The sequence below is a fragment of the Hemitrygon akajei genome, chromosome 2 (genome assembly GCF_048418815.1).
Source record: "Hemitrygon akajei chromosome 2, sHemAka1.3, whole genome shotgun sequence".
NCBI classification, from domain to species: domain Eukaryota; kingdom Metazoa; phylum Chordata; class Chondrichthyes; order Myliobatiformes; family Dasyatidae; genus Hemitrygon; species Hemitrygon akajei.
The window spans coordinates 38,224,921-38,248,458 of NC_133125.1; the positions used below are offsets into that span (position 1 = coordinate 38,224,921).

At 43.1% G+C, this 23,538-nt stretch overlaps 1 protein-coding gene across 10 annotated transcripts in view; it reads left to right on the forward strand.

The window, feature by feature from the left end:
- The window catches only part of LOC140740894 (transducin-like enhancer protein 4), a 150,119-nt gene that overhangs the window by 111,147 nt on the left and 15,434 nt on the right, over window positions 1–23,538 (forward strand). For all 10 annotated transcript variants that reach the window (XM_073070510.1, XM_073070538.1, XM_073070546.1 and 7 more), the window contains 6 exons: window positions 886–939; window positions 12,816–12,968; window positions 13,548–13,680; window positions 13,966–14,150; window positions 14,383–14,456; window positions 15,377–15,626. In XM_073070510.1, coding sequence (XP_072926611.1) covers window positions 886–939; window positions 12,816–12,968; window positions 13,548–13,680; window positions 13,966–14,150; window positions 14,383–14,456; window positions 15,377–15,626 — 849 coding nt within the window. The remainder of the gene's footprint in view (window positions 1–885; window positions 940–12,815; window positions 12,969–13,547; window positions 13,681–13,965; window positions 14,151–14,382; window positions 14,457–15,376; window positions 15,627–23,538) is intronic.

The following is a 23,538-nucleotide window of genomic DNA, read 5'->3' on the forward strand; positions in this document are numbered from 1 at the left end:
TTAGGAGTATTGTTTAGTATTTTTGCTTTGCATATGGAAAGAAAATGTTTATAACAGTGAGTTTTGATTGAAGTGTCATTGGCTGTCAAATCCATTACATTAGCGAAAGAGATATCTCATGTTAACTCAGTATTATGTTACATTCCAGTAGGCTAAATATGATGGGAGCTGGGTGTCTGGCTAAACACTGCGCCCAGTGCTCCACTGAAAGAAGCACGCTCGGAGACGACATTTGAACCTGGGTCAACTGAAAATTTGCCTTTTTTATTGTGGGAATACATATTACTATCAGCATATCAGCATAAGTATTTGTTACTTCCTTCTCCATCACCGTTCCACCACCACCGCCACCTTATTCCTTCTAAGGAATAGGCTGTATTTGTGTAGAGAAATATGACTTTCTGAGCATTTAATGGTCAGTTACTTATACTTGACAATCCTTAGTCCAGTCCTTGTATGAAGAATGAAGCCCTTTTAACAATGGAGCTTATTTCCACCAATGCCCAAAAGACCCCCTCACATTGCAGCTAGTGTGATGTTATTTCTCTCCCCACCCCCTCCATTTTGCGGTTGTGTGTCTTATCATATTAACTTAGGAATGATCTGAGCTGGGCTGAACTAATTTGACAATGGATGCCTCATATCCTAAGATAGTAATGCAGTGACATTATTATTAGGTCTGGTTGTGGTCTCCAGTTTTTGTCTCGTCTAGCTTTTGGCTGTGGTGGACTCCAGCTTAACTGATATAAAATATTATATAACCATCTCCAAATGCATTGATTGTATTTACTTCTAGTATTTTAGGGAATTTTCTGAATTCAGTTAAAATTTGTATATTAATCACATTAAAACATAAAATTATTATTGTTTCTATATATTTTCTAGGATAGTGATGGAGAGAAGAGCGATGACAACTTGGTTGTTGATGTTTCCAATGAGGTAAGTAGATTTTGGAATATCGAGTTTAATGGTTTACTGGTCATTGGCATTTAACGCACTATTTGATGCATTCATATCATCCTGCAGATTTTCTTGCTGTATTGTTGAACTCCCATTTAAGATTTACAAGTTTCAGCTTGATCTCCTTAAAAATATAATTTAATGAACTGAACATTTATCAAAATCGAAACTGGACTTGGTCTTCAAATATGACTGAGGATATGACCACCTTAAAATATTCAAGGAGACTTAGAAGAAAAAACAAATGCTGGAAATAATTAGTAGAGAGAAACCAAATTTCTGCCCCTTCAGATGCTGCCTGCTTTACTGAGCATTTAGAAACATAGAAAACCTGCAGCACAATACAGGCCCTTCGACCCACAAAGCTGTGCTGTACATGTCCTTACCTTAGAAATTACCTAGGGTTACCCATAGCCCTCTATTTTTCTGAGATCCATGTACCCGTCTCTTAAAAGACCCTATCATTTCCACCTCCACCGTTGCCGCTGGCAGCCCATTCCACGCACTCATCACTCTCTGCGTTTAAAAAAAAAACTTACCCCTGACATCTCCTCTGTACCTACTTCCAAGCACCTTAAAACTATGCCCTCTCGTGCTAGCCATTTCAGCCCTGGGGAAAAGCCTCTGACTATACACACGATCAATGCCTCTCATTATCTTGTACACCTCTATCAGGTCACCTCTCATCCTCCGTCACTCCAAGGAGAAAAGGCTGAGTTCTCTCAACCTATTCTCATAAGGCATGCTCCCCAATCCAGGCAACATTGTTGTAAATCTCCTCTTCATGCTTTCTATGGTTTCCACTTCCTTTCTATATTAAGGCGACTGGAATTGAGCATAGTACTCCAAGTGGGGTCTGACCAGGGTCCAATATAGCTGCAATATTACCTCTCGGCTCTTAAACTCAATCCCAAAATTGATGAAGGCCATTGCACCGTACGCCTTCTTAACCACACAGTCAACCTGCGCAGCTGCTTTGAGCGTCCTAAGTACTCGGACCCCAAGTTCCTTCTGATCTTCCACACTACCAAGAGTCTTACCATTAATGCTATATTCTGCCATCATATTTGACCTACTAAAACGAACTACCTCACACTTATCTGGGTTGAACTCCATATGCCACTTCTCAGCCCAGTTTTGCATCCTATCAGATTCCGCTTAACCTCTGACAGCCCTCCACACTATCCGTAACACCCCTAACCTTTGTGTCATCAGCAAATTTACTAACCTATCCTTCCACTTCCTCATCCAGGTAATTTATAAAAATCACAAAGAGTAAGGGTCTCAGAACAGATCCCTGAGCCACACCACTGGTGACCGACCTCCATGCAGAATATGACCCTTCTACAACCACTCTTTGCCTTCTTGTGGGCAAGCCAGTTCTGGATCCACAAAGCAATGTCCCCTTGGATCCCATGCCTCCTTACTTTCTCAATAATCCTTGCATGGGGTACCTTATCAAATACCTTGCTAAAATCCATATACACTACATCTACGGTTCTATCTTCATCAATCTGCTTAGTCATATCCGCAAGAAATTCAATCAGGTTCATAAGACACAACCTGCTTTTCACAAAGCCATGCTCTCATATTATACCTCTCCAAATGTTCATAAATCCTGCCACTCAGGATCTTCTCCATCAACTTACCAACCACTGAGATAAGACTCACTGGTCTATAATTTCCTGGGCTATCTCTACTCCCTTTCTTGAATAAAGGAACAACATCCGCAAGCCTCCAATCCTCTAGAACTTCTCCCGTCCCCATTGATGATGCAAAGATCATCGCCAGAGGCTCAGCAATCTCCTCCCTCGCTTCCCACAGTAGTCTGGGGTACATCCCGTCTGGTCCCGGTGACTTATCCAACTTGATGTTTTCCAAAGCTCCAGCACTTCCTCTTTCTTAAAATCTACATTCTCAAGCTTTTCAGTCCACTGCAAGTCATCCCTACTGTCACCAAGATCCTTTTCTGTAGCAAATACTGAAGTGAAGTACTCATTAAATACCTCTGCTATCTCCTCCGGTTCCATACACACTTCTCCTCTATCACACTTGATTGGTCCTATTCTCTCACGTCTTATCCTCTTGCTTTTCACATACTTGTAGAATGCCTTGGGATTTTCCTTAATCCTGTCCACCAATTGCCTTCTCATGGCCCCTTCTGGCTCTTCTAATTTCACTCTTAAGCTCCTTCCTGCTCGCCTTATAATCTTCTAGATTCCTATCATTATCTAGTTTTTTGAACCTTTCATAAGCTCTTCTTTTCTTCTTGACTAGATTTTCTAGAGCCTTTGTACACCACGGATCTTGTACCCTACCATCCTTTTCATGTCTCATTGGAGAGTGCCAATGCAGAACTCCACACAAATATCCCCTGAACATTTCCCACATTTCTTCCATATGTTTCCCTATTTATGCTTCCAAGTTCTTGCCTGATAGCCTCATATTTCCCCTTACTCGAATTAAACACTTTCTTAAATTGTCTTTTCCTGTCCCTCTCCAGTGCTATGGTAAAGGAGATAAAATTGTGATCACTACCTCCAAAATGCTCTTCCACTGAGAGACTTGACACCTGACCAGGTTTACTTACCAATGCCAGATCAAGTACAGCCTTTCCTCTTGTAGGCTTATCTACATATTGTGTCAAGAAACCTTCTTGAACACACCTAACAAACTCCACCCCATTTAACCCCTTGCTCTAGGGCATGCCAATCGATATTTGGGAAATTAAAATCTCCCACCATGATAACACTCTTATTATTACACCATTCCAGAATCTGTCTCTGTATCTGCTCCTCGATGCCCCTGTTTCTATTGGTGGCCTATAAAAATCACCCAGTAAAGTTATTGAACCCTTCCTGTTCCTAACTTCCACCCACAGAGACTCCATAGACAATCCCTCCATGGCATCCACCTTTTCTGCAGCCGTGACATATCTCTGATCAACAGCGTCACGCCCCCACCTCTTTTGTCTCCCTCCCTGTTCTTTCTGAAACATCTAAAACCCGGCACTCGAAGTAACCATTCCTGCCCCTGAGCGATCCAAGTCTCTGTAATGGCCACAACATCATAGCTCCAAGTACTGATCCACACTCTTAAGCTCATCAGCTTTGTTCATAATACTCCTTGCATTTAGTTTTTATTTTAGAATTCCATCATCTGCAGTAGCTTGGTCCAGAAAATGAGGACAAAATTTACTGAGGGATAAATTCATCATAATTTGTGAAGAGTGGCAAAAATTAGAATTTTTCATGTTCTTAGTCATTAATCCACTTAGTTTAATAGCTACATTTCATGAGATTGTATTGATAAACTTCTTACTGTTCACTCTAGAAGTCAATTATGATGTTTTCTTGACTGGCTATCTCGGATCATCAATCCTGTTAGGGCTTGTGCTCACATGAAACTCCATTACCTGAGGCTGAACCTGCATTAAGTCTTACTGACCATCATTCTATGCTCACAAGCTGTGATATTTGATAAATTTTGAAAATACTAATTTTTGTTTTCAAATTACTTCATAGTCTTGCCCTTCTCTACTCTGTGTCCCTGCAATCAAGTAAACTGTCCACTCTTTTCCATTCCCCTCTCTTGTTTTAATTGGCCAGTGATTAGTGACTGAGTCTCCAATTGCCAAAGTTATCAGCTCTAATATTTCTAACATTAAACCTTTCCACCTTTCTTTTCTCTTGCTGTGAGTTAGCTTTTCATTGTGATTTTTTTCATTCAATTTTCTTTTATGAACACCTGGGATATTGAACAATTTTAAACCTGCTTTCGTCTCAAGTATATAAGATTCTAACTTGGCAAAACTGCAGCATGGATGAGGTGAAAGTAAATCACAAATGCAGTACATGTTACACAGAGCTAAACAATCCCATGATTCATAAATCATGCCAAAGTTTTTCAGTCATACCACACTCACTTGTACAACACACACAAAATGCTGGTGGAACACAGCAGGCCAGGCAGCATCTATAAGGAGAAGCACTGTCAACGTTTCGGGCCGAGACCCTTCGTCAGGACTAACTGAAAGGAAAAATACTAAGAGATTTTCCTTTCAGTTAGTCCTGACGAAGGATTTCGGCCCGAAACGTCGGCAGTGCTTCTCCTTATAGATGCTGCCTGGCCTGCTGTGTTCCACCAGCATTTTGTGTGTGTTGTTTGAATTTCCAGTATCTGCAGATTTCCTTGTGTTTACACTCACTTATATACGGTTATGGATAACTAAAGAGGAGGAACCCTTAATATAACCCTGTCCTCAATAATGGTAGAGTCTAGCACAAGAGAGCCAAGGAAAAATTCTGAAGCATTTTCTACCATTCTCTGCCAGAAGTACCAAGTAGACTAGTGGTTGCCAACCAGTCGATCTTTGAGACTTTCCCACTAGATCCTGAAAAAAAAATGAAAAATGTGCACCGGGCAGAAAAGACCGTAAGCAAAACCCGGCAAACCCGCAAACAACCTCTCCCCACAAACAGCTCTCTACATTGCCATATTACCATTATCCTCATTGGTATTAACTTATCCTTATAATGCTCACATTACAACACTTCTCCACCTTTAAATTTCAACATTCCCCAAATGTAAAAGAACTGGAAAACAAAAAACAGTGGTGTCCTTAGCTTGTGTACCTCTGAAACTTATACTACTGTTTCAGTAACAGTTTACCAATACAAAACACCAAAAAAATGTGGCAGATTCAACATTCAGACTAACAAAGGAAACTGTCCATTCAAATATTCAGTCTGTCAGGAGGTTTGCGAGGGCGCTGTGCTTCAACAGATGAAAATTATTAAATCTAAGTACAGGAGCTGTCTTACTGGCAAACACCTCACAAGCTGTCTCAAACTGGCTGTCTGTAGTTATGAGCCAAATTTCAGGGAACTAGCAGAAAGTATTCAGCCCCAGTCATCACACTGAGTGCAACAGTCAATTTTTATTCATTAATTTTTCATGTTGAAATAAAATTAAATAATGAAAGATAGAATTAAAGATGTTGTAATGTGAACATTATAAAAATAAGTAATACTAATTAGGATGATGGTAATATAGCAATATTCCCGCTACGGAAAGCTGTTGGTAAAGAGAGATTGTTTCCAGGGTTGTGGGGTTTTACTTCCGGTCTCTTCTGCCTGGTGCGCATGCGTGTGTCTAAGCGATTTAGTAGGTCGATCTTGCCTTTCACTAGCGCCAAGGTAGGGGATCTTGGGCTTAAAAAGGTTGCCGACCACTAAAATAGACAATCCATCCTGGCTTTGTGCTGTAGACTGGGCCATTAGTGTTCAGCCAATTCGATGCACGCCATATGACAACTATAAATGGATGAGAATATGTAATACATCAAAATTTGCATTCTAGGACCAGCCTTGTTTCCAGCCAAACTGTTACAGTAAGTTTACTATATTGATGTGGATCCAACCATATAAAATGAAGAGCCCAGGTAGTCCCATACATGAAAAAGCAAGACAAATTAAATCCTCCGGGTGCTCTGGTTTCCTCCCACAGTCCAAAGATGTACCAGTTAGTCGGTTAGTTATTGTAAATTGCCCTGTGATTAGGCTAGCGTTAAATCAGGGGTTGCTGGCAATGTGGCTTGAAATGCCAGAAGGGTCCATTTCATCCTGTAACTCAAAGTAAATAATTTGTAGTTCCATTAGTCTGATCTAAATCAACAGCAAATGGATCAGTTGCTGCATTAAATCAACAGTTGTCAGCTTGTCAATACTAAGTTTGGATCTTGGTAAGGCTACTCAGCTCCTTATCCTATTGTGACTTTGGCCCAAACTTGGAGAAAAAAAACTGAATACCAGAGGAGAGTTGAAAGTAATTTCCCTCAATGACAAGGTGGCTTTTAACAGTGTTGAATAAAAAACTATCAGTGGAGATAGAGGAGAAACCTATTAAATGACTGAAGTCATACCTCAACAAACAAAAATTGTTATGTAACATAGAAACAGGCCTTTCAGCCCACTCCGTCAGACATCAAGTATCTCTCTGTACTGATGATGTTTTCTGGCACACAGCCCATTCCTTCATTTCTCCAGCATTTTATTGGCTTGTCCAACTACTTCTAAAATAATGTGAGTGGACCGAAGTCCAGCACCTCTGACTCTCAGGCAGAATGTTCCAAATTTCAGGCATGCTTTATGTGGGGAAAAATAATCTTCAAACCCCCTGAGCTATTCTCTCCCTTCCCGCAAACCTAAGCTCACCTTCTACCAGTTATAGAGAGCTCTGCTAAGGGAAAACATTTCTCAAGTTCAAGTTGCACTTTCATTCAAATATACATAAATCATGAACACAGCCCAACGAAACAGCATTATTCCAGCAAGCACAAGGAAATCTGCAGATGCTGGAAATTCAAACAACACACACAAAATGCTGGTGGAACACAGCAGGCCAGGCAGCATCTATTGGGAGAAGCACTGTTGACGTTTCGGGCCGAGACCCTTCGTCAGGACTCACTGAAAGGAGAGATACTAAGAGATTTGAAAGTAGTGGGGGGAGGGGGGAATGCGAAATGATAGGAGAAGACCAGAGGGGGTGGGATGAAGCTAAGAGCTGGAAAGGTGATTGGCGAAAGTGATACAGAGCTGGAGAAGGGAAAGGATCATGGGACGGGAGGCCTCGGGAGAAAGAAAGGGGGAGGGGAGCACTAGAGGGAGATGGAGAACAGGCAAACAACTAAATATATCAGGGATGGGGTAAGAAAGGGAGGAGGGGCATTAACGGAAGTTAGAGAAGTCAATGTTCATGCCATCAGGTTGGAGGCTACCCAGCCGGTATATAAGGTGTTGTTCCTCCAACCTGAGTGTGGATTCATCTTGACAGTAGAGGAGGCCATGGATAGACATATCAGAATGGGAATGGGACGTGGAATTAAAATGTGTGGCCACTGGGAGATCCTGCTTTCTCTGGCGGACTGAGCGTAGGTGTTCAGCGAAATGGTCTCCCAGTCTGCGTCGGGTCTCACCAATATGTAAAAGGCCACACCGGGAGCACCGGACGCAATATACCACACCAGCCGACTCATAGGTGAAGTGTCGCCTCACCTGGAAGGACTGTCTGGGGCCCTGAATGGTAGTGAGGGAGGAAGTGTAAGGGCAGGTGTAGCACTTGTTTCGCTTACAAGGATAAGTGCCAGGAGGGAGATTGGTGGGAAGGGATGGGGGGGACGAGTGGACAAGGGAGTCGCGGAAAGGGATCCCTGCGGAAAGCAGAAACGGGGGGGGGGGGGGGGAGGGAAAGACGAGCTTGGTAGTGGGATCCCGTTGGAGGTGGTGGAAGATATGGAGAATTATACGTTGGACCTGGAGGCTGCTGGGGTGGTAGGTGAGAATAAGGGGAACCCTATCCCGAGTGGGGTGGTGGGCGGATGGGGTGAGGGCAGATGTGCGGGAAATGGGAGAGATGCGTTTGAGAGCAGATTTGATGGTGGAAGAAGGGAAGCCCCTTTGTTTAAAAAAGGAAGACATCTCCTTCGTCCTGGACTGAAAAGCCTCATCCTGAGAGCAGATGCGGTGGAGACAGAGGAATTGTGAGAAGGTCTTGACAGTAGAGGAGGCCATGGATAGACATATCAGAATGGGAATGGGACGTGGAATTAAAATGTGTGGCCACTGGGAGATCCTGCTTTCTCTGGCGGACTGAGCGTAGGTGTTCAGCGAAATGGTCTCCCAGTCTGCGTCGAGTCTCACCAATATGTAAAAGGCCACACCGGGAGCACCAGACGCAGTATACCACACCAGCCGACTCATAGGTGAAGTGTCGCCTCACCTGGAAGGACTGTCTGGGGCCCTGAATGGTGGTGAGGGAGGAAGTGTAAGGGCAGGTGTAGCACTTGTTTCGCTTACAAGGATAAGTGCCAGGAGGGAGATTGGTGGGAAGGGATGGGGGGGACGAGTGGACAAGGGAGTCACGGAAAGGGATCCCTGCGGAAAGCAGAAACGGGGGGGGGGGGGGAGGGAAAGACGCGCTTGGTAGTGGGATCCCGTTGGAGGTGGTGGAAGATATGGAGAATTATACGTTGGACCTGGAGGCTGCTGGGGTGGTAGGTGAGAATAAGGGGAACCCTATCCCGAGTGGGGTGGTGGGCGGATGGGGTGAGGGCAGATGTGCGGGAAATGGGAGAGATGCGTTTGAGAGCAGATTTGATAGTGGAAGAAGGGAAGCCCCATTGTTTAAAAAAGGAAGACATCTCCTTCGTCCTGGACTGAAAAGCCTCATCCTGAGAGCAGATGCGGTGGAGACAGAGGAATTGTGAGAAGGGGATAGCATTTTTGCAAGAGACAGGGTGGGAAGAGGAATAGTGCAGGTAGCTGTGAGAGTCTGTAGGCTTATAGTAGATATCAGTAGATAAGCTGTCTCCAGAGATGGAGATAGAAAGATCAAGAAAGGGGAGAGAGGTGTCAGAAATGGACCAGGTAAATTTGAGGGCAGGGTGAAAGTTGGAGGCAGAGTTAATGAAGTCAACGAGCTCAGCATGCATGCAGGAGGCAGCGCCAATGCAGTCGTCGATGTAGCGAAAGAAAAGAGGGGGACCGTTTCGCTGAACACCTACGCTCGGTCTGCCAGAGAAAGCAGGATCACCCAGTGGCCACACATTTTAATTCCATGTCCCATTCCCATTCTGATATGTCTATCCATGGCCTCCTCTACTGACAAGATGAATCCACACTCAGGTTGGAGGAACAACACCTTATATACTGGCTGGGTAGCCTCCAACCTGATGGCATGAACATTGACTTCTCTAACTTCCGTTAATGCCCCTCCTCCCCTTCTTACCCCATCCCTGACATATTTAGTTGTTTTTTTTCTCTCTCTCTCTCTGCCCATCACCCTGACTGTTCTCCATCTCCCTCTGGTGCTTCCCCCCTCCCCCTTCCTTTCTCCCGAGGCCTCCCGTCCCATGATCCTTTCCCTTCTCCAGCTCTGTATCACTTTCGCCAATCACCTTTCCAGCTCTTAGCTTCATCCCACCCCCTCCGGTCTTCTCCTATCATTTTGCATTCCCCCCTCCCCCCACTACTTTCAAATCTCTTAGTATCTCTCCTTTCAGTTAGTCCTGACGAAGGGTCTCGGCCCGAAACGTCGACAGTGCTTCTCCCTATAGATGCTGCCTGGCCTGCTGTGGTCCACCAGCATTTTGTGAACATTATTCCAGGGCCAGGTGGCAAAAAAATACAGTCACATAACAAAAAGTATAAATAGTCCAAGTTCCTGAGTCCATGAATGTTGCAGTAGTCTGCAGTCGGACTCAGTACAGCTTGTCTTCAGTTGTGTGTACTCTGGGGGCAGCACTGATAGATGCATGGATGCTGATGGACTGCCAGACTCAGATGCCTCCCCCTGGATGGCTGTAAACAGGCAACACCAGGGCTTGAGGCCTAGTACTCACTACGACCAAGGTCACACAGCTGACATGCCATCCAACCAGCTGTTCACAGTAAACCAATGAATTGGACTTGCAACATTCCACATCTCCAATGTCCAGCAGGATTTTGCGATCACCAGAAAAGCGATTTAAGTCTGCACACCTCCTCCGTGCACCCAACGCCTCTGTCATAGATGACATCATGGTCTGCACCAAGTCCAGCTCTGCCAGATTCTCTGCCAACGAGCGACTTGCTGAAGGGCTAGACCTGCGGTACTTCAGGTTGTTAATGTCCAGCAGGATCTTTCAATCATAAAAGCTACATTTAAAAAAGACGATAACACTTTTGTTTGACCTTGTTAAAGTCTCTTCATCTGAGCTGCTGCCATCTTACGGGAAAATCAAATCTGTCTTCTTTAACTATGCCCCTCTGCATCAGATTCTCCAACAAGAATGATATTGGAGATAATGTAGAATATCTTCCAAGTGTAAAATCTTGCAGATATCCATTCCACACCACCTACCCTCCTATAGCTTTTCTGGTAGATGTACTTAGTATTTTCAGCTCATCGGTTTCACCTGTCCCCTAGGCCCTGCTCTTGGGCCTGTCCTGTGAAGTGGCAAAGGCTACAAGTAGCAATCCAGAGCCTCTCCTCAGGATGTATGATGACCCTTTGACACTTCACCTATATCAAACACCTGTATCATTTATTTTAAATCTCACTAATAGTTAGAAACTTTTAAATACTATTCCAATAGATCAGAATATCTTGAGCTACTAGAAGTCAATTGACATTATTAAAATCAAGTTAACAAACCATATAACCAAGCTTGCCTTTTAAATCAAGATCAGTTGATTTGATCAATAAGAAGGAGATACACTTGCATGATGATTGTGGTGTAGGGGGGGGCTGAATACTCTTGAGTATTCGGGTGCCAAGTCCATCAGTAAGGTGGGGACTTGGAAAGCCGCTTCTTCCCCTCTATAGTATATAGGCATCCGTTAGTCTCGAGAGACTATGCATTTGCGTCTTGGAAAGTTTCCAGGGCACAGGCCTGGGCAGAGTTGTATGGGAGACCGGCAGTTGCCAATGCTGCAAGTCTCCCCTCTCCACGCCACCGATGGTGTCCAAGGGAAGGGCAAGGGCCGATACAGCTTGGCACTGGTGTGGTCACAGAGCAATGTGCCTTGCTCAGGGACACAACACGTTGCCTTAGCTAAGGCTTGAACTAGCAACCCTCAGATCACTAGATCAATTGCATAACTATTTGGCCATGCGCCATTAGATTTATGAACAGTGTATGAACACTATTTATTTCATTTTATTATTACAACTTATAGTAATTTTTTAATCTTTTTTTTAAATCCACTGCCATATAGCAACAAATTTTACAGCGCATGCCAATGATAATAAACCTAACTCATCTTCAATCATATTGAAGAGCCATTAATGTAACAGATCTTTGTACATTACAGGTAGATATATGGGCAGGTTAGGCAGAAAAGTCTCTCTGCAATTCTCATGGAGTGCTCTGCTGTTGTGGCATCAAAGGACCATTTCTGGGGAGCCTCGGTGGCAAGCTAGTCAACTGGAACTACCCCATATTCCAGTGTGCAAGTACAGATGGAGGGCATTTCCATTTCTTCAATAGTATTAAAATCTTTGTTGGCTAGAACATTCTTCCTTATACTGCTCTCCTTTGTTGGCCATGGCTTGAAGTTCCGGTGCTTCTCTCCAGGGGCTGCCTGGAATCCAATTAACACAGCCCTTTATCTCAGTTGTCTCATGGTGGCCAGTTTTGTGATAGGTTACATTTGTTTTGTCCCAATATTGAACAATTGTATCTACGTTATGTGTGTACACTGAGGAACTAATTATCTATGAGAACAGTGATCAATATTCAAATAATTTATGCCAAGTGGCTAATCAGAATGTGTAATAAATCAAGCACTGCTTTAATAGAAAGTGATCTTTGTTTACAAAGCTGCACTTTGTTATCTCAAAACTGATTGCTGCTTGTTAAAACTTAAATAGTAATTTGAAGATTGTGTCTTGCTTACGCCGGTGGTTCCTAACTATGATTTCTACTCTCCATCATTCACCACTGCACTGTCATGGGCAGACACGGATGTCACAATGAGGATGTTGCTTGTGGTTCTCTGTGGGTCGCCCAGTTATGTTTTGGCCAATGTATTGCTTGAAGTTTGTTAGCAGGATAAACAGAACTTGTTTCTTCATTGTTTCGGATATCAAGCTTGAATCTTCGGAGACAAAATTAGTGGCGAGTTCTGTATTGCTCTACAGCATTTACATGAGGTTTAATGAATTTGGTGTGATTGTTGCATATCTGTTGAAAATTAACTTGCATCTAAGTTATCAGCTGTGATGTAGACAGTTTGTATACGCCTTCAAGTATAGCACTGTACTCTAATTCTTGGTTTGAAATATGCACTCAAAATTTTGTGTTCCTTGTTTAGGATCCCACTTCACCAAGAGGTAGTCCACCTCACTCACCACGAGAAAATGGTTTAGATAAATCTCGCCTCTTAAAAAAGGATGCACCTATAAGCCCAGCTTCCATTGCTTCTTCTAGTAGTACTCCTTCTACAAAGTCCAAAGAAATGAGTCTTGTGAGTAATTTATGTATACCTCCGGAAATTCTTCATTTGCAGCTTAGTAGTGCCAATAGAGATGCATTCTATCTAGTAAAATTGTGTTTTTCACTCATTATTTTCCTGGTTAAATCAAGACAAGCTTATGACAGGATATAACTTGCCAATATTAATTTACTGTAGATGTTAGTGAATTTTAGTAACAAGTTAAATATATAATCTTTGGAAAATAGCAGAACTACAAATCTGAATCAGAAAGAAAAAATACTGAAATTGCATGTTAAATCGATCAGTATCTGTGTAGGAAGTTACTGCTTCTGATATAGACCCTTGATCAGACCAGCTACTATCAAAAAGTGTAGCATGCAAGTCTGTAAATCATGCAGACTGGAAAGATCTCGAACTCTTTTGAAATAAAGTTGTATCTTGTTTAGTTACCAAATAATTCTGTATTGATCCCAGCCTAGTTACATCGTTGGTATTATTAAAATATTGTTGTTGGTAATATTCAGATATTACAATGGTAATTTCTGGTGAATTATGATGAGCAGTTTTGTAGTTGCAGTATTTACAAAGCCACTTACTGCTTATGTGCAGAATGAAAAATCAACTACTCCTGTGCCAAAGTCCAACACTCCAACTCCACGATCAGATGCTTCAACTCCAGGAAGTAATTCCACTCCAGGATTGAGACCCATCTCTGGCAAACCACCAGGAATTGATCCAATAGGTAGTAAATAGTTTTTATAAATAATTGACTTTGTATAGCGTAATTTACTGTTGGCATGGGCTTGGTATTTCAGTGGTGCAGAATCAACGAGATCTAGATTTGCAGAAAGAATTATAATGTAATTTGTACTTGGAAATTCTCCTTATAGGAAACATATTGCAAATGGAAGCACACTGTAGACCTATGTTTGCCTTTTAATTTCACAGGTTTCTGTGATAATGTTCAGCTGAGAGCACTCAGCTTCTGGGCTTACATTCACTGACTTCAGAATTTGGTGATTCACAGGCTTGAGGACTCCTATGGCAGTTCCATGCCCTTATCCTACTCCGTTTGGAATAGTGCCCCATGCTGGTATGAATGGAGACCTAACGAGTCCGGGGACATATGCAGGATTACATAATATCTCCCCTCAGATGAGTGCAGCAGCAGCAGCCGCAGCGGCGGCAGCTGCCTACAGCCGATCTCCAGTGGTGAGTGAATTTCATAGGCTTCCCATCTTAATTTGACCAAAGCATTTTAACTGATGGTGATCTTAAGGTTTTGAACAATTCTCTTAAAGTACGAATTATTAGCAACTAAAGATTTTTTTAAATATGTTTAAAAAGTACGTCTAGTTTTTTTTTAAAAACAGAAAGCCAGGTTTTACTGTTTGTCCTTCAATAAAGCGGTGGCAAATTATAATATAATTTTGTTAAAAATTAGGTTGGATTTGATCCACATCACATACGTGTACCTGGCATTCCACCAAACCTAAGTGGCATTCCCGGAGGAAAACCGTAAGTTATAATAATCATATTGCTAATCTGAAAACATGCATGAGAAAGATGCCTCAAATATAATGTTCAGTAGAATTGCTGCTGCTCAGCCTGTTGCTGATGAATTGCTCTCAATACCAGATACCCACACAGAACGGAAACATGCCATTTTGACCTGCTAATGATTATTCTTGGGGAGTAGATGAGTTCAAAGTAATGTTATTATCAAAGTGAGTATATGTCACCATATACTACTTTGAGATTCATTTTCTTTCAGGCGTTTGCAGTAGAACAGAGAAATACAATGGAATCAGTGCAAAACTACACACAGACTGATAAACAACCGATGTGCAAAAGAAGACAAAATGCACAAATTAAAAAAGTAAATAAATAATCATTCTAAGAACATGCATTATAGAGTCATTGACAGTGAGTCCATAGGTTGTAGAATAAGTTCAGAGTTGAGGTGAGTGAAGTTAGTCATGCTGATGGTTGAAGGGTATAACTGTTGTTGAACCTGCTGGTGTGGGACCTAAGGCTCCTGTACCTCCTGCCAGATGGCAGGAATGAGAAGAGAGCATAATCTGGATGGTGGGGTCCTTGATGGATGCTGAACAACTCAATGACCGAAACAAATGAGAAACTGCAAACATTTCAATTTCTAGCTGTACATTCTTTCCAGGTTTTACTAAATGAGTTCAGCTTCATATAACCTCGTTGATAGACTGGCATCCTATCCGGGGTTGCGGGGGAGCGGGGAGAGTCTCATACTCTCAGTCGCTTCACGCTACGGAAACCGGCATAAGCACAGGCCTGATGAGCCTATAAAGCTCGGGACAGACTTTAACTTTAGCTTCATATAAAGTTTTGTAGTAACACGCAAGTTGAAGACACACTGATGGGTAGAATGATTTACTAATCTGTAATTTCATTCTTAACAGTGCTTATTCATTTCATGTAAGCGCTGATGGACAGATGCAACCTGTGCCTTTCCCTCCTGATGCTCTGATTGGACCAGGAATTCCAAGGCATGCACGGCAAATGAATTCTCTGAGCCATGGTGAAGTCGTGTGTGCAGTGACGATCAGCAATCCTACGAGACACGTGTACACTGGTGGAAAGGGATGTGTGAAGGTCTGGGATATTAGTCACCCTGGGAACAAGAGCCCAGTCTCTCAGCTGGATTGCCTGGTAAGGGAAATGGTGGGAGATAATGCATTATGGTACAGACATAATTGGCAAATGTGTACTTAACTTGAAGACAGACATTATCTTTCCTCCTTTTGCATAACACTGTAAAATTCCAATAATCTCCTAAACGATTATTTGGAATCCCAATTTGTTTTCTGGCTCACTAGGAGATTATTTCCCCTTGTTCTTATAAAGTCATCTAGGGCCCCATATCCCTGTGGTCTGTTATCTCAACTGGTTCACTAGTAAAAGATATATTAAAGTTCAAAGTAAATTTATTATCGAAGTACATATATGCCACTTAATACTACCCTCAAATTCATTTTCTTGTGGGCACTCACAGTAAATACTAAGAAACACAATAGAATCAGCGAAAAACTGCACACAAAGATGGACATACAACCAATATGAAAAAGACAACAAATTGTAAAAAACTCAAAATAATAATAATACATAAGCAATAAGTATTGAGAATATGAGTTGTAGAGTCCTTGATAGCAAGTCCCATAGGTTGTGGAATCAGTTCAATGATTGAGTGAGTGATGTGTCCACTCTGGTTCAGGAGCTTGAGAATTGAGGGGTAATAACTGTTATTGAACCTGATGGTGTAGGATCTAAGACTACTGTATCTCCTTTTTGATGGCAGCAGTGAGAAGAGAACGTAGCCTGGATGGTGGTGGTCCTTGATAATGGACGGTGCTTTTCTGCATCAGTGTTCCTTGTAGATGTGCTCAAAGCTGGGGAGGACTTTATCTGTGATGAACTGGGCCATATCCACCACTTCTGTAGACTTTTCTGGTCAAGGACATTGGTATTTCCATACCAGGCTGTGATGCAACAAGTCAGTATACATTCCACCACACATCTATAGAAGCTGGTCAAAGTTTAGATGACATGTCAAATCTTCACAAACTTGTAAGGAAGTAGAGGTGTTGCTGTGTCTTCTTTGTAATGGCACTTGTGTGTTGGCTCTAGTACAAATTCTCTGAAATGATAATGCCAAGGAATTTCAAGTTACTTAACCTCTCCACCTCTGATGCCCGCTGAAGACTGGCTGTCCTAAAACTCCCTGTTACAGACAGACATACTTTATTGATCCTGAGGGAAATTGGGTTTCATTACAGTCGCACAAACCAAGGGTTACCCCCTCACAAGGGGCATTTGAAGTATCTGCGGTATACAGGGGATGTGGCTTCCACCCAGGAGTGGCCACAAATAACGCTTCTGCTGACTGTGCAAGCAGATAGCATACAGTTCGATTTCCATGCAAGTGTATACGAGTCTTATAAAACAACTTGTTCTCCAGGCTTAATACCATGGAGGCAGTTATAACAATGGAAAGTCCAATAATAGTCTTTAGTCCACCTGTGGAGCCCATCATTTACTATCACTTAGGTGAATCCAGCGGCTGTGCCCTTGAATCTTAATGGCCGTCAGTGTTTGCAGAAGTATCTGGAATGGTCCTTTCCACCAGGGTCCAAGCTTGGGACGCTCTCAATCCCTTATCAATACCGAATCTCCAATTTTCAAATCCGGCCACTCCGCTTCTGGGTTTTCCTGTGGCTTAAACACCTCCTGCACCTGAGAATGAAGAAACTTTAGAGAGGATGTTAACTGCCTGAAATAACTTTGCAATTCATCCCCCATAACATTAAGGTCAACTTGGGTGGGAGGCTGAGTATTAGCATCCCATGGGGTCCTCCCGGGACCTCCATAAATAATTTCTTTCTTTTTCAATCTTTTTATTATTATTATTAATATCAACATAATAAGATTGATACATAGATAATGGGATTACAAACATACACATTTCAACTGAACATGAGAGAATACATAAGCAATAGTTACAGTATAAATGAGTCTTCCCAAATCATGGACGATACAAGTAACCAATAAACAAGGCAAACCTAGGTATATCGTAATATGTATTAAAAAAAACAGAAAACAGAAAAAGAAAAAAAAAATTATGCAAAAAAAACTAATCTAACAATCTAATAACTAATAAGAAAAAAAAAGAAAAAAGAAAAAAGGGAAAAAGAAAAAATGAAAAAAAGGGCTGTTTATAATGTCTAACAAAGATACAAAATCATCAGTGTCGTCAACTCCGATCCTCTCAACATATGTAAAATCAAAACTTGAAAAACAAATAGGCTTGGAACAGGGTCATATTACATCATATGAAAATATTGAATAAATGGTCTCCATATCTTTTCAAAATTAATAGAAGTATCAAATACAACACTTCTAATTTTTTCTAAATTTAGACATAACATTGTTTGAGAAAACCAATGAAATATGGTAGGAGGATTAATTTCTTTCCAATTCAACAAAATAGATCTTCTAGCCATTAATGTAAGAAATGCAATCATTCGACAAGCAGAAGAGGATAAACGAAGTGAGTCCATCATTGGTAAACCAAAAATTGCAGTAATAGGATGAGGTTGTAAATCAATGTTCAATACCGTGGAAATAATATCAAAAATGTCTTTCCAATATTTTTTCAAAAGCGGACAAGACCAGAACATATGAGTTAAAGACACTATCTCTGAATGAGATACGCTATCTCTGTATCCAATTGCTTTTTTTATCCTTCTATTATAGACCAAGCTTATTCAGCTTGGAAGACTAAAGGATTACTACGTTTTTCCGATTTATTTTTGGATAATTGTTTTATGTCTTTTGAACAATTATCTAATAAATATAATTTGCCCAGATTTCATTTTTTTAGCTATTTACAGATTAGGAATTTCTTAAATACTGTACTTCCTACCTTTCCAAATCTTGTGTCTTCAGGTATTTTGGAGAATTTGTTTGAACTAAATCCTTCTCAGAAAGGACTAATATCAAAACTTTACAATATAATTATGAAGATACGTTCAGAGCCCTTCTATAAGATTAAAAATGATTGGGAAAGAGAACTTAACCTTACTAGCCCTATTGAGAATTGGGATAAAATTCTTCAATTAGTTAATACATCATCTATATGTGCTAAACATTCATTAATACAGTTTAAGGTTGTGCATAGGGCTCATATGTCCAAGGATAAATTGGCTCATTTTTATTCCTATATAAATCCTATTTGTGACAGATGTCATCCATAAATAATTTCAGCTGCTGATACTCCAGCAGTGGAATGGGGAGTAATCCTCATACGATACACAGCTAGCGGAAGGACCTTCAGCCAGTTCAGTCCGGTTGCGGACATCAACTTAGCCAGCTTATTTTTCAGGGTGCCGTTAGCCCGTTCCACTGCTCCTGCAGCCTTCGGGTGATAGGCACAGTGGAATCGCTGTTCAATGTGCAGCACCTCGCATAGCTCTTTATTTATTTTTCCCACATTGTCCGAACTTACATGTCTGTGCACACCGAATCTTCGTACAATCTCTGTAAGTAAAAACCTTACCACCGTGGAAGCTTTATTATTGGTGGTCGGAAAGGCTTCAATCCATCTACTGAACACAACTACAATCAGTAAACAATACTTACAACAGTGTACACATGGTAGTTCGAAAAAATCAAGCTGAATACATTCAAAAGGACCACCTGGCAAGGGGGTTTTTCCTTGGGCACGTTTTACTCCTTTTCCTGCCTTTGTTTATTGGCATATCAGGCATGATCATATTTTCTCTTGTGCCACCTCTTCCAATCTAGGGTGCCACCAGGTGCATAATAAAATGTTACTCATTCCCTCCTTGCCAAGATGTGTATCAGTATGCAGGCAATCAATAAGCATTGGTAACAAAGCATCAGCTATACATACTTGGCCAACTGGAGTGAGCCAGAGGCCCTCAGACGCAGAGTGTAAACACCCGTGCGTGTTCCAGATTAGTTTTTCTGAATCGGGGCATCCCTCTGTAGTTGTTGTACAGTGTCTATGTCTGGAATACCCTTTGTTGTTGTGGTCCACCTGCAGGCCAAGGCCAATTTCTCTGCCGTGGAGACAATATAAATGGCAGTTTACACCGCTAATTTGGCTTCCCTGTTGGCCCGATTATTACTTTGGGTGACTGTAGAGGAGTCGGAGAGATGGGCTGAGCACTTGATGACAGCCAGTTGTTTTGGGAGGAGGATGGCACTGAGGAGGTTCTTTACATATGAGGCATTCTGGATAGGTGTCCCTGTGGAAATGAGGAATCCCCGGTGGGCCCACAGTTGGCCAAAGTCATGAGCCACCCCAAAAGTGTAACGGGAATCAGTAAAAATATTGGTCACTTTATCCTTGGCCAATAGGCTCTCGTCAAGGCAAATAGTTCCGCCTTTTGTGCTGAGACAGGAGGTTGTAAGGATGCTGACTTGACCACAGCCAAGTCATTCACACTGGCGTAGCCGCTCAGGCGGGTTCCCTGCTCAGACACAGAGCAGGTCCCGTCAATGTAGAGTCAAATCCATAGATAGAAAAGCCTTGTCAGAGAGTTGTGGTCAAGAAATGGTTTCTCGTTAAACAGTCATGGGGCGGGTCTGTGAGGTCTTCAGGTGGGCTTTCTAAAAAGGTGGCAGGATTGATGGTAGTACAGTAGGCAAAGGTGAGAAGTGGGTTATTAAGGTGCACTATCTCTTATCTGTTTAACCTAGCTTGAGTGAGGTGTTGGGTCTGATGGGAGGTCAAAAGTGCAGTAATAGTATGCGAAGAATATATAACCAACAGCTGCTGCAAAGTGATATTTGTGGTGGCCATTACCAGGGAATAAATGGCTGGGAGTATCTGTGAGCACGGTGGCAGGCCCCTAGCTACTGGGTCTAGATGCGTGGAGAAGTACGCTACTGGCCGTTTCCTAACCCTGTGAATCTGAGTAAGGACTGCTGTAGCACAGTCCTCCAAGACACTGACGAATAACTGGAAGGGATGATCATAGAGAGAGCGCTCCAAGGCGGGGGCACTAGCCAGCGTCTGCTTAAGTTTATCAAAGGCATCCCTCTGTTTCTGGGTAAGCTCAAAGGGTCCTGCTGTCTGGCTGGGCACCAAGGGTGAGAGGTGTTTAGTCAAGAGGGCAACATTGGGCAGACATTGCCTGCAGAAGTTTACCAGGCCCAGGAAAGCTCTAATGCTTTTGGGCGTGGTGGTGGTGGGGTCGCCAGAATGGGCGCTATTCGTTCAGGGGTAAGCTTCCTCTCATTCGCACTAAGGGTGCCCAAGGATTTTACTTGGCGTTGTGACAAGGGACCACATATCCCCAGGAATGGCAGGCATTAAGGAGTCTATTGGTATCCTGTTCATTGACAGGCTCAGAGGAGCTGGCCAGCAAAAGGTCGTCCACATATTGAATTACCGTCGAGCCGCCAGGAAGCTGCGGGTCTTTTAATTGGTTATGCAGTATCTGAGAGAAAATTGTCCGTGAATGGACAAATCCCTGGGGGAGACGCGAACAGGTATATTGCTGACCTTGGAAAGTGAACGCAAATAGATACTGTGAGTCGGGGGGCAATAGAATAGCAAAGAACGCATGTTGCAGATCAATAATAGTGAATACACAGACGTCTGCTGGGATATTACTAAGAATGGTAGCAGGGTTAGGGACAATAGGATGCAAGGGTTCAGCTATTTCAGTAATTTTACGCAAGTCTTGCACCAGCCGCCAGTCCGTTCTTCCGGGTGTAGGGACAGGCAAAATGTGAGTATTACAAGGCGACTGGCAGGGGACTAAAATTCCCCGTTTACAAAAGCCATCTATTAGAGAAGTGATACTAGCAATGGCTTCCTTCTGAAGGGGATATTGCAGAATGGAGGGTAATTGTGCACCCGGTTTTACCCTGATACGCAACGGGGCCACTGAAGTCAATCCCACCTCGTCCTTTGATGCAGCCCATAAGTCAGGGGCTGGTCCATCTGACGCAGAACGGTATGGCTGATGGTGGTGGTGTAGTCCTTGCACTGAAAAGGGGGTAGGGCAATAGGTAAGGGTGCCATCTGTTAGCGTTTGGGGTACTCCTAAGACGTGTGGGTTTGCCTGCTGCCACAGTCGATGGACTAGGAAGCCTAGTTCCTTTGGCTTGTGTCCAGCCGCCACGACAAGGTAACATGGGGAGGATGCAAGGCCTGACTGACTCCAAATTTCAGCAGGCACTTAGATAAGTAATGCTGTCCCTTCCTTGCCCTGTACCTCCCCTAGAACCGTGACTCTGACCATGCTGTCCACAAAGGGAGCATATTGGGTTTCCAATTCCTTTGAGACCCCCGAGGGATCATAGGCCAGTGTCACATGTGGGTTGGGCACCTTAAAGGGTGGGTTGAAATCTCGGGGCTGAAGGTCTACGGACCACCATTGGGGAAGGGGGTGAGTCCAAAAATTTCTACCGATCGCCGGGCCGGTGACAGTAATGCCAGCGTTAAGGCTTTGGATACTGAGGCCAAGGGAGCACAGTAAATCTCTCCCTGCTAAATTTGCTCCAAGGCTTGTAGTCTGTGTGAACTGGACTTCAGTGCACTAGTCCCCAGATTGCACCTGTAAAGATACTGTCCGTGTGTAAGAGCATTGTTGTCCCATCATGCCTCTGAGGATTACCAGATCTCCTGACATTCCGAAATTATGCTGGGTTGTACATGATGCCCCAATATCTACCATGAAAGGCATATTAGTATCTTCTACTAACAAATTAAATCTGGGCTGATCTTCTGGATTGTTAGTAAGCGTGGGAAACATGTGGGCGGGCATCAGTGGCTCATCTAGTGAGGCTAAAAACGGGTTATCTGTGGTAAAAGGATGTCGCCTGCCTGGATGTTCCGCTTTCCTGGTGGGTTGTTTAAGCGTTAGGGGCTATCCTTTTTTCAATGGTCTGTGGCACCGCAGTAAAAGCATCCTGTCAACCGGACACTGAACGGGGCCGGGTTGGAAGGACGGGGGAATGGAGGTCTTCGACCACCACGGGGCTGAGGACTTGGAGCATAAGGCGGCCCATATTGTGGTGCTCTGGATCCATTAGGGTGGACTGCTTACCCATGGCCTGATTGGTCCATCCATCCAGGGACGCAATACTGAGGTTCCATCTGGTATCCCGTATTGTCAGATTTCTGGCGGGGAAGCTGATGTGGTCGCTGGACCATCTCACACTTTACCTTTGTGGGTTTGGATTCTTTAATTGGGTTCCAACAGAATATGAGCGCTCGACTCATCTGGGGTCGGGAATTATCTGACCAGTTCATATTGTTGGTCCTGATGGCAGTAGCAATATTCTCAGGGATACATTGCAGGAGGATGGCATTAAACTGAGGTGAGGCATTACCAGCATTATAGGCAGTATCCCCAGCATAGGTGGAGCAGAAACAGTCCCAAAAGTCAGTACCGTCTTCCTTATTCTTTGGTCTACACTCTAGAGCTTTCGTCATATTGACAGGTTGCTGCAAAGTAGTTTTAAGAGCCCGCTTAATCCTAGTGACCTGCTGCTCTGGGTCATTAATCGCCATTGAAAAGGCTTGCCATGTCGGGTGGTTACCGAGTTCCTCCTTCCACTTGGCTCGCTCTTCCTGAGTGAGGGCCATACAACACAAGCTAAAAAGGTCCTGTGGTGTTGCCTGGTACATCTGAATAGTGCTTATAATATAATCTATGAAATCGTCAGAGTTAGTTTTATGGTTGGGTGCATTACTCATTATCATGCACATTTCATGGGGCTTCCATGGGGTATAAACCATAGAGGTAGGGTTCTGGGCATCTCGATGAGGGTTAGGGACGATGCAGTTGTGGAACACACCTGCCCCCGGGGCCAGGAATGGAGGAGTTGTCATAGTCATACTCTTCATTCAGGTCCACCAGGGACCCGTCTCCCACTGGGAAATTACGTCGCTGGGGGCCGAAGGTAGGTCGGGGGAGGTGAGATGGTGTTTCCTTTGACTGCTGTATAGTCTGGCTCCTAGTCCGGGCAGCTATAGAGTCACCGAACTGCTCCGGTCCCTGCTCTTGGGAATAAGGGAGTGGCG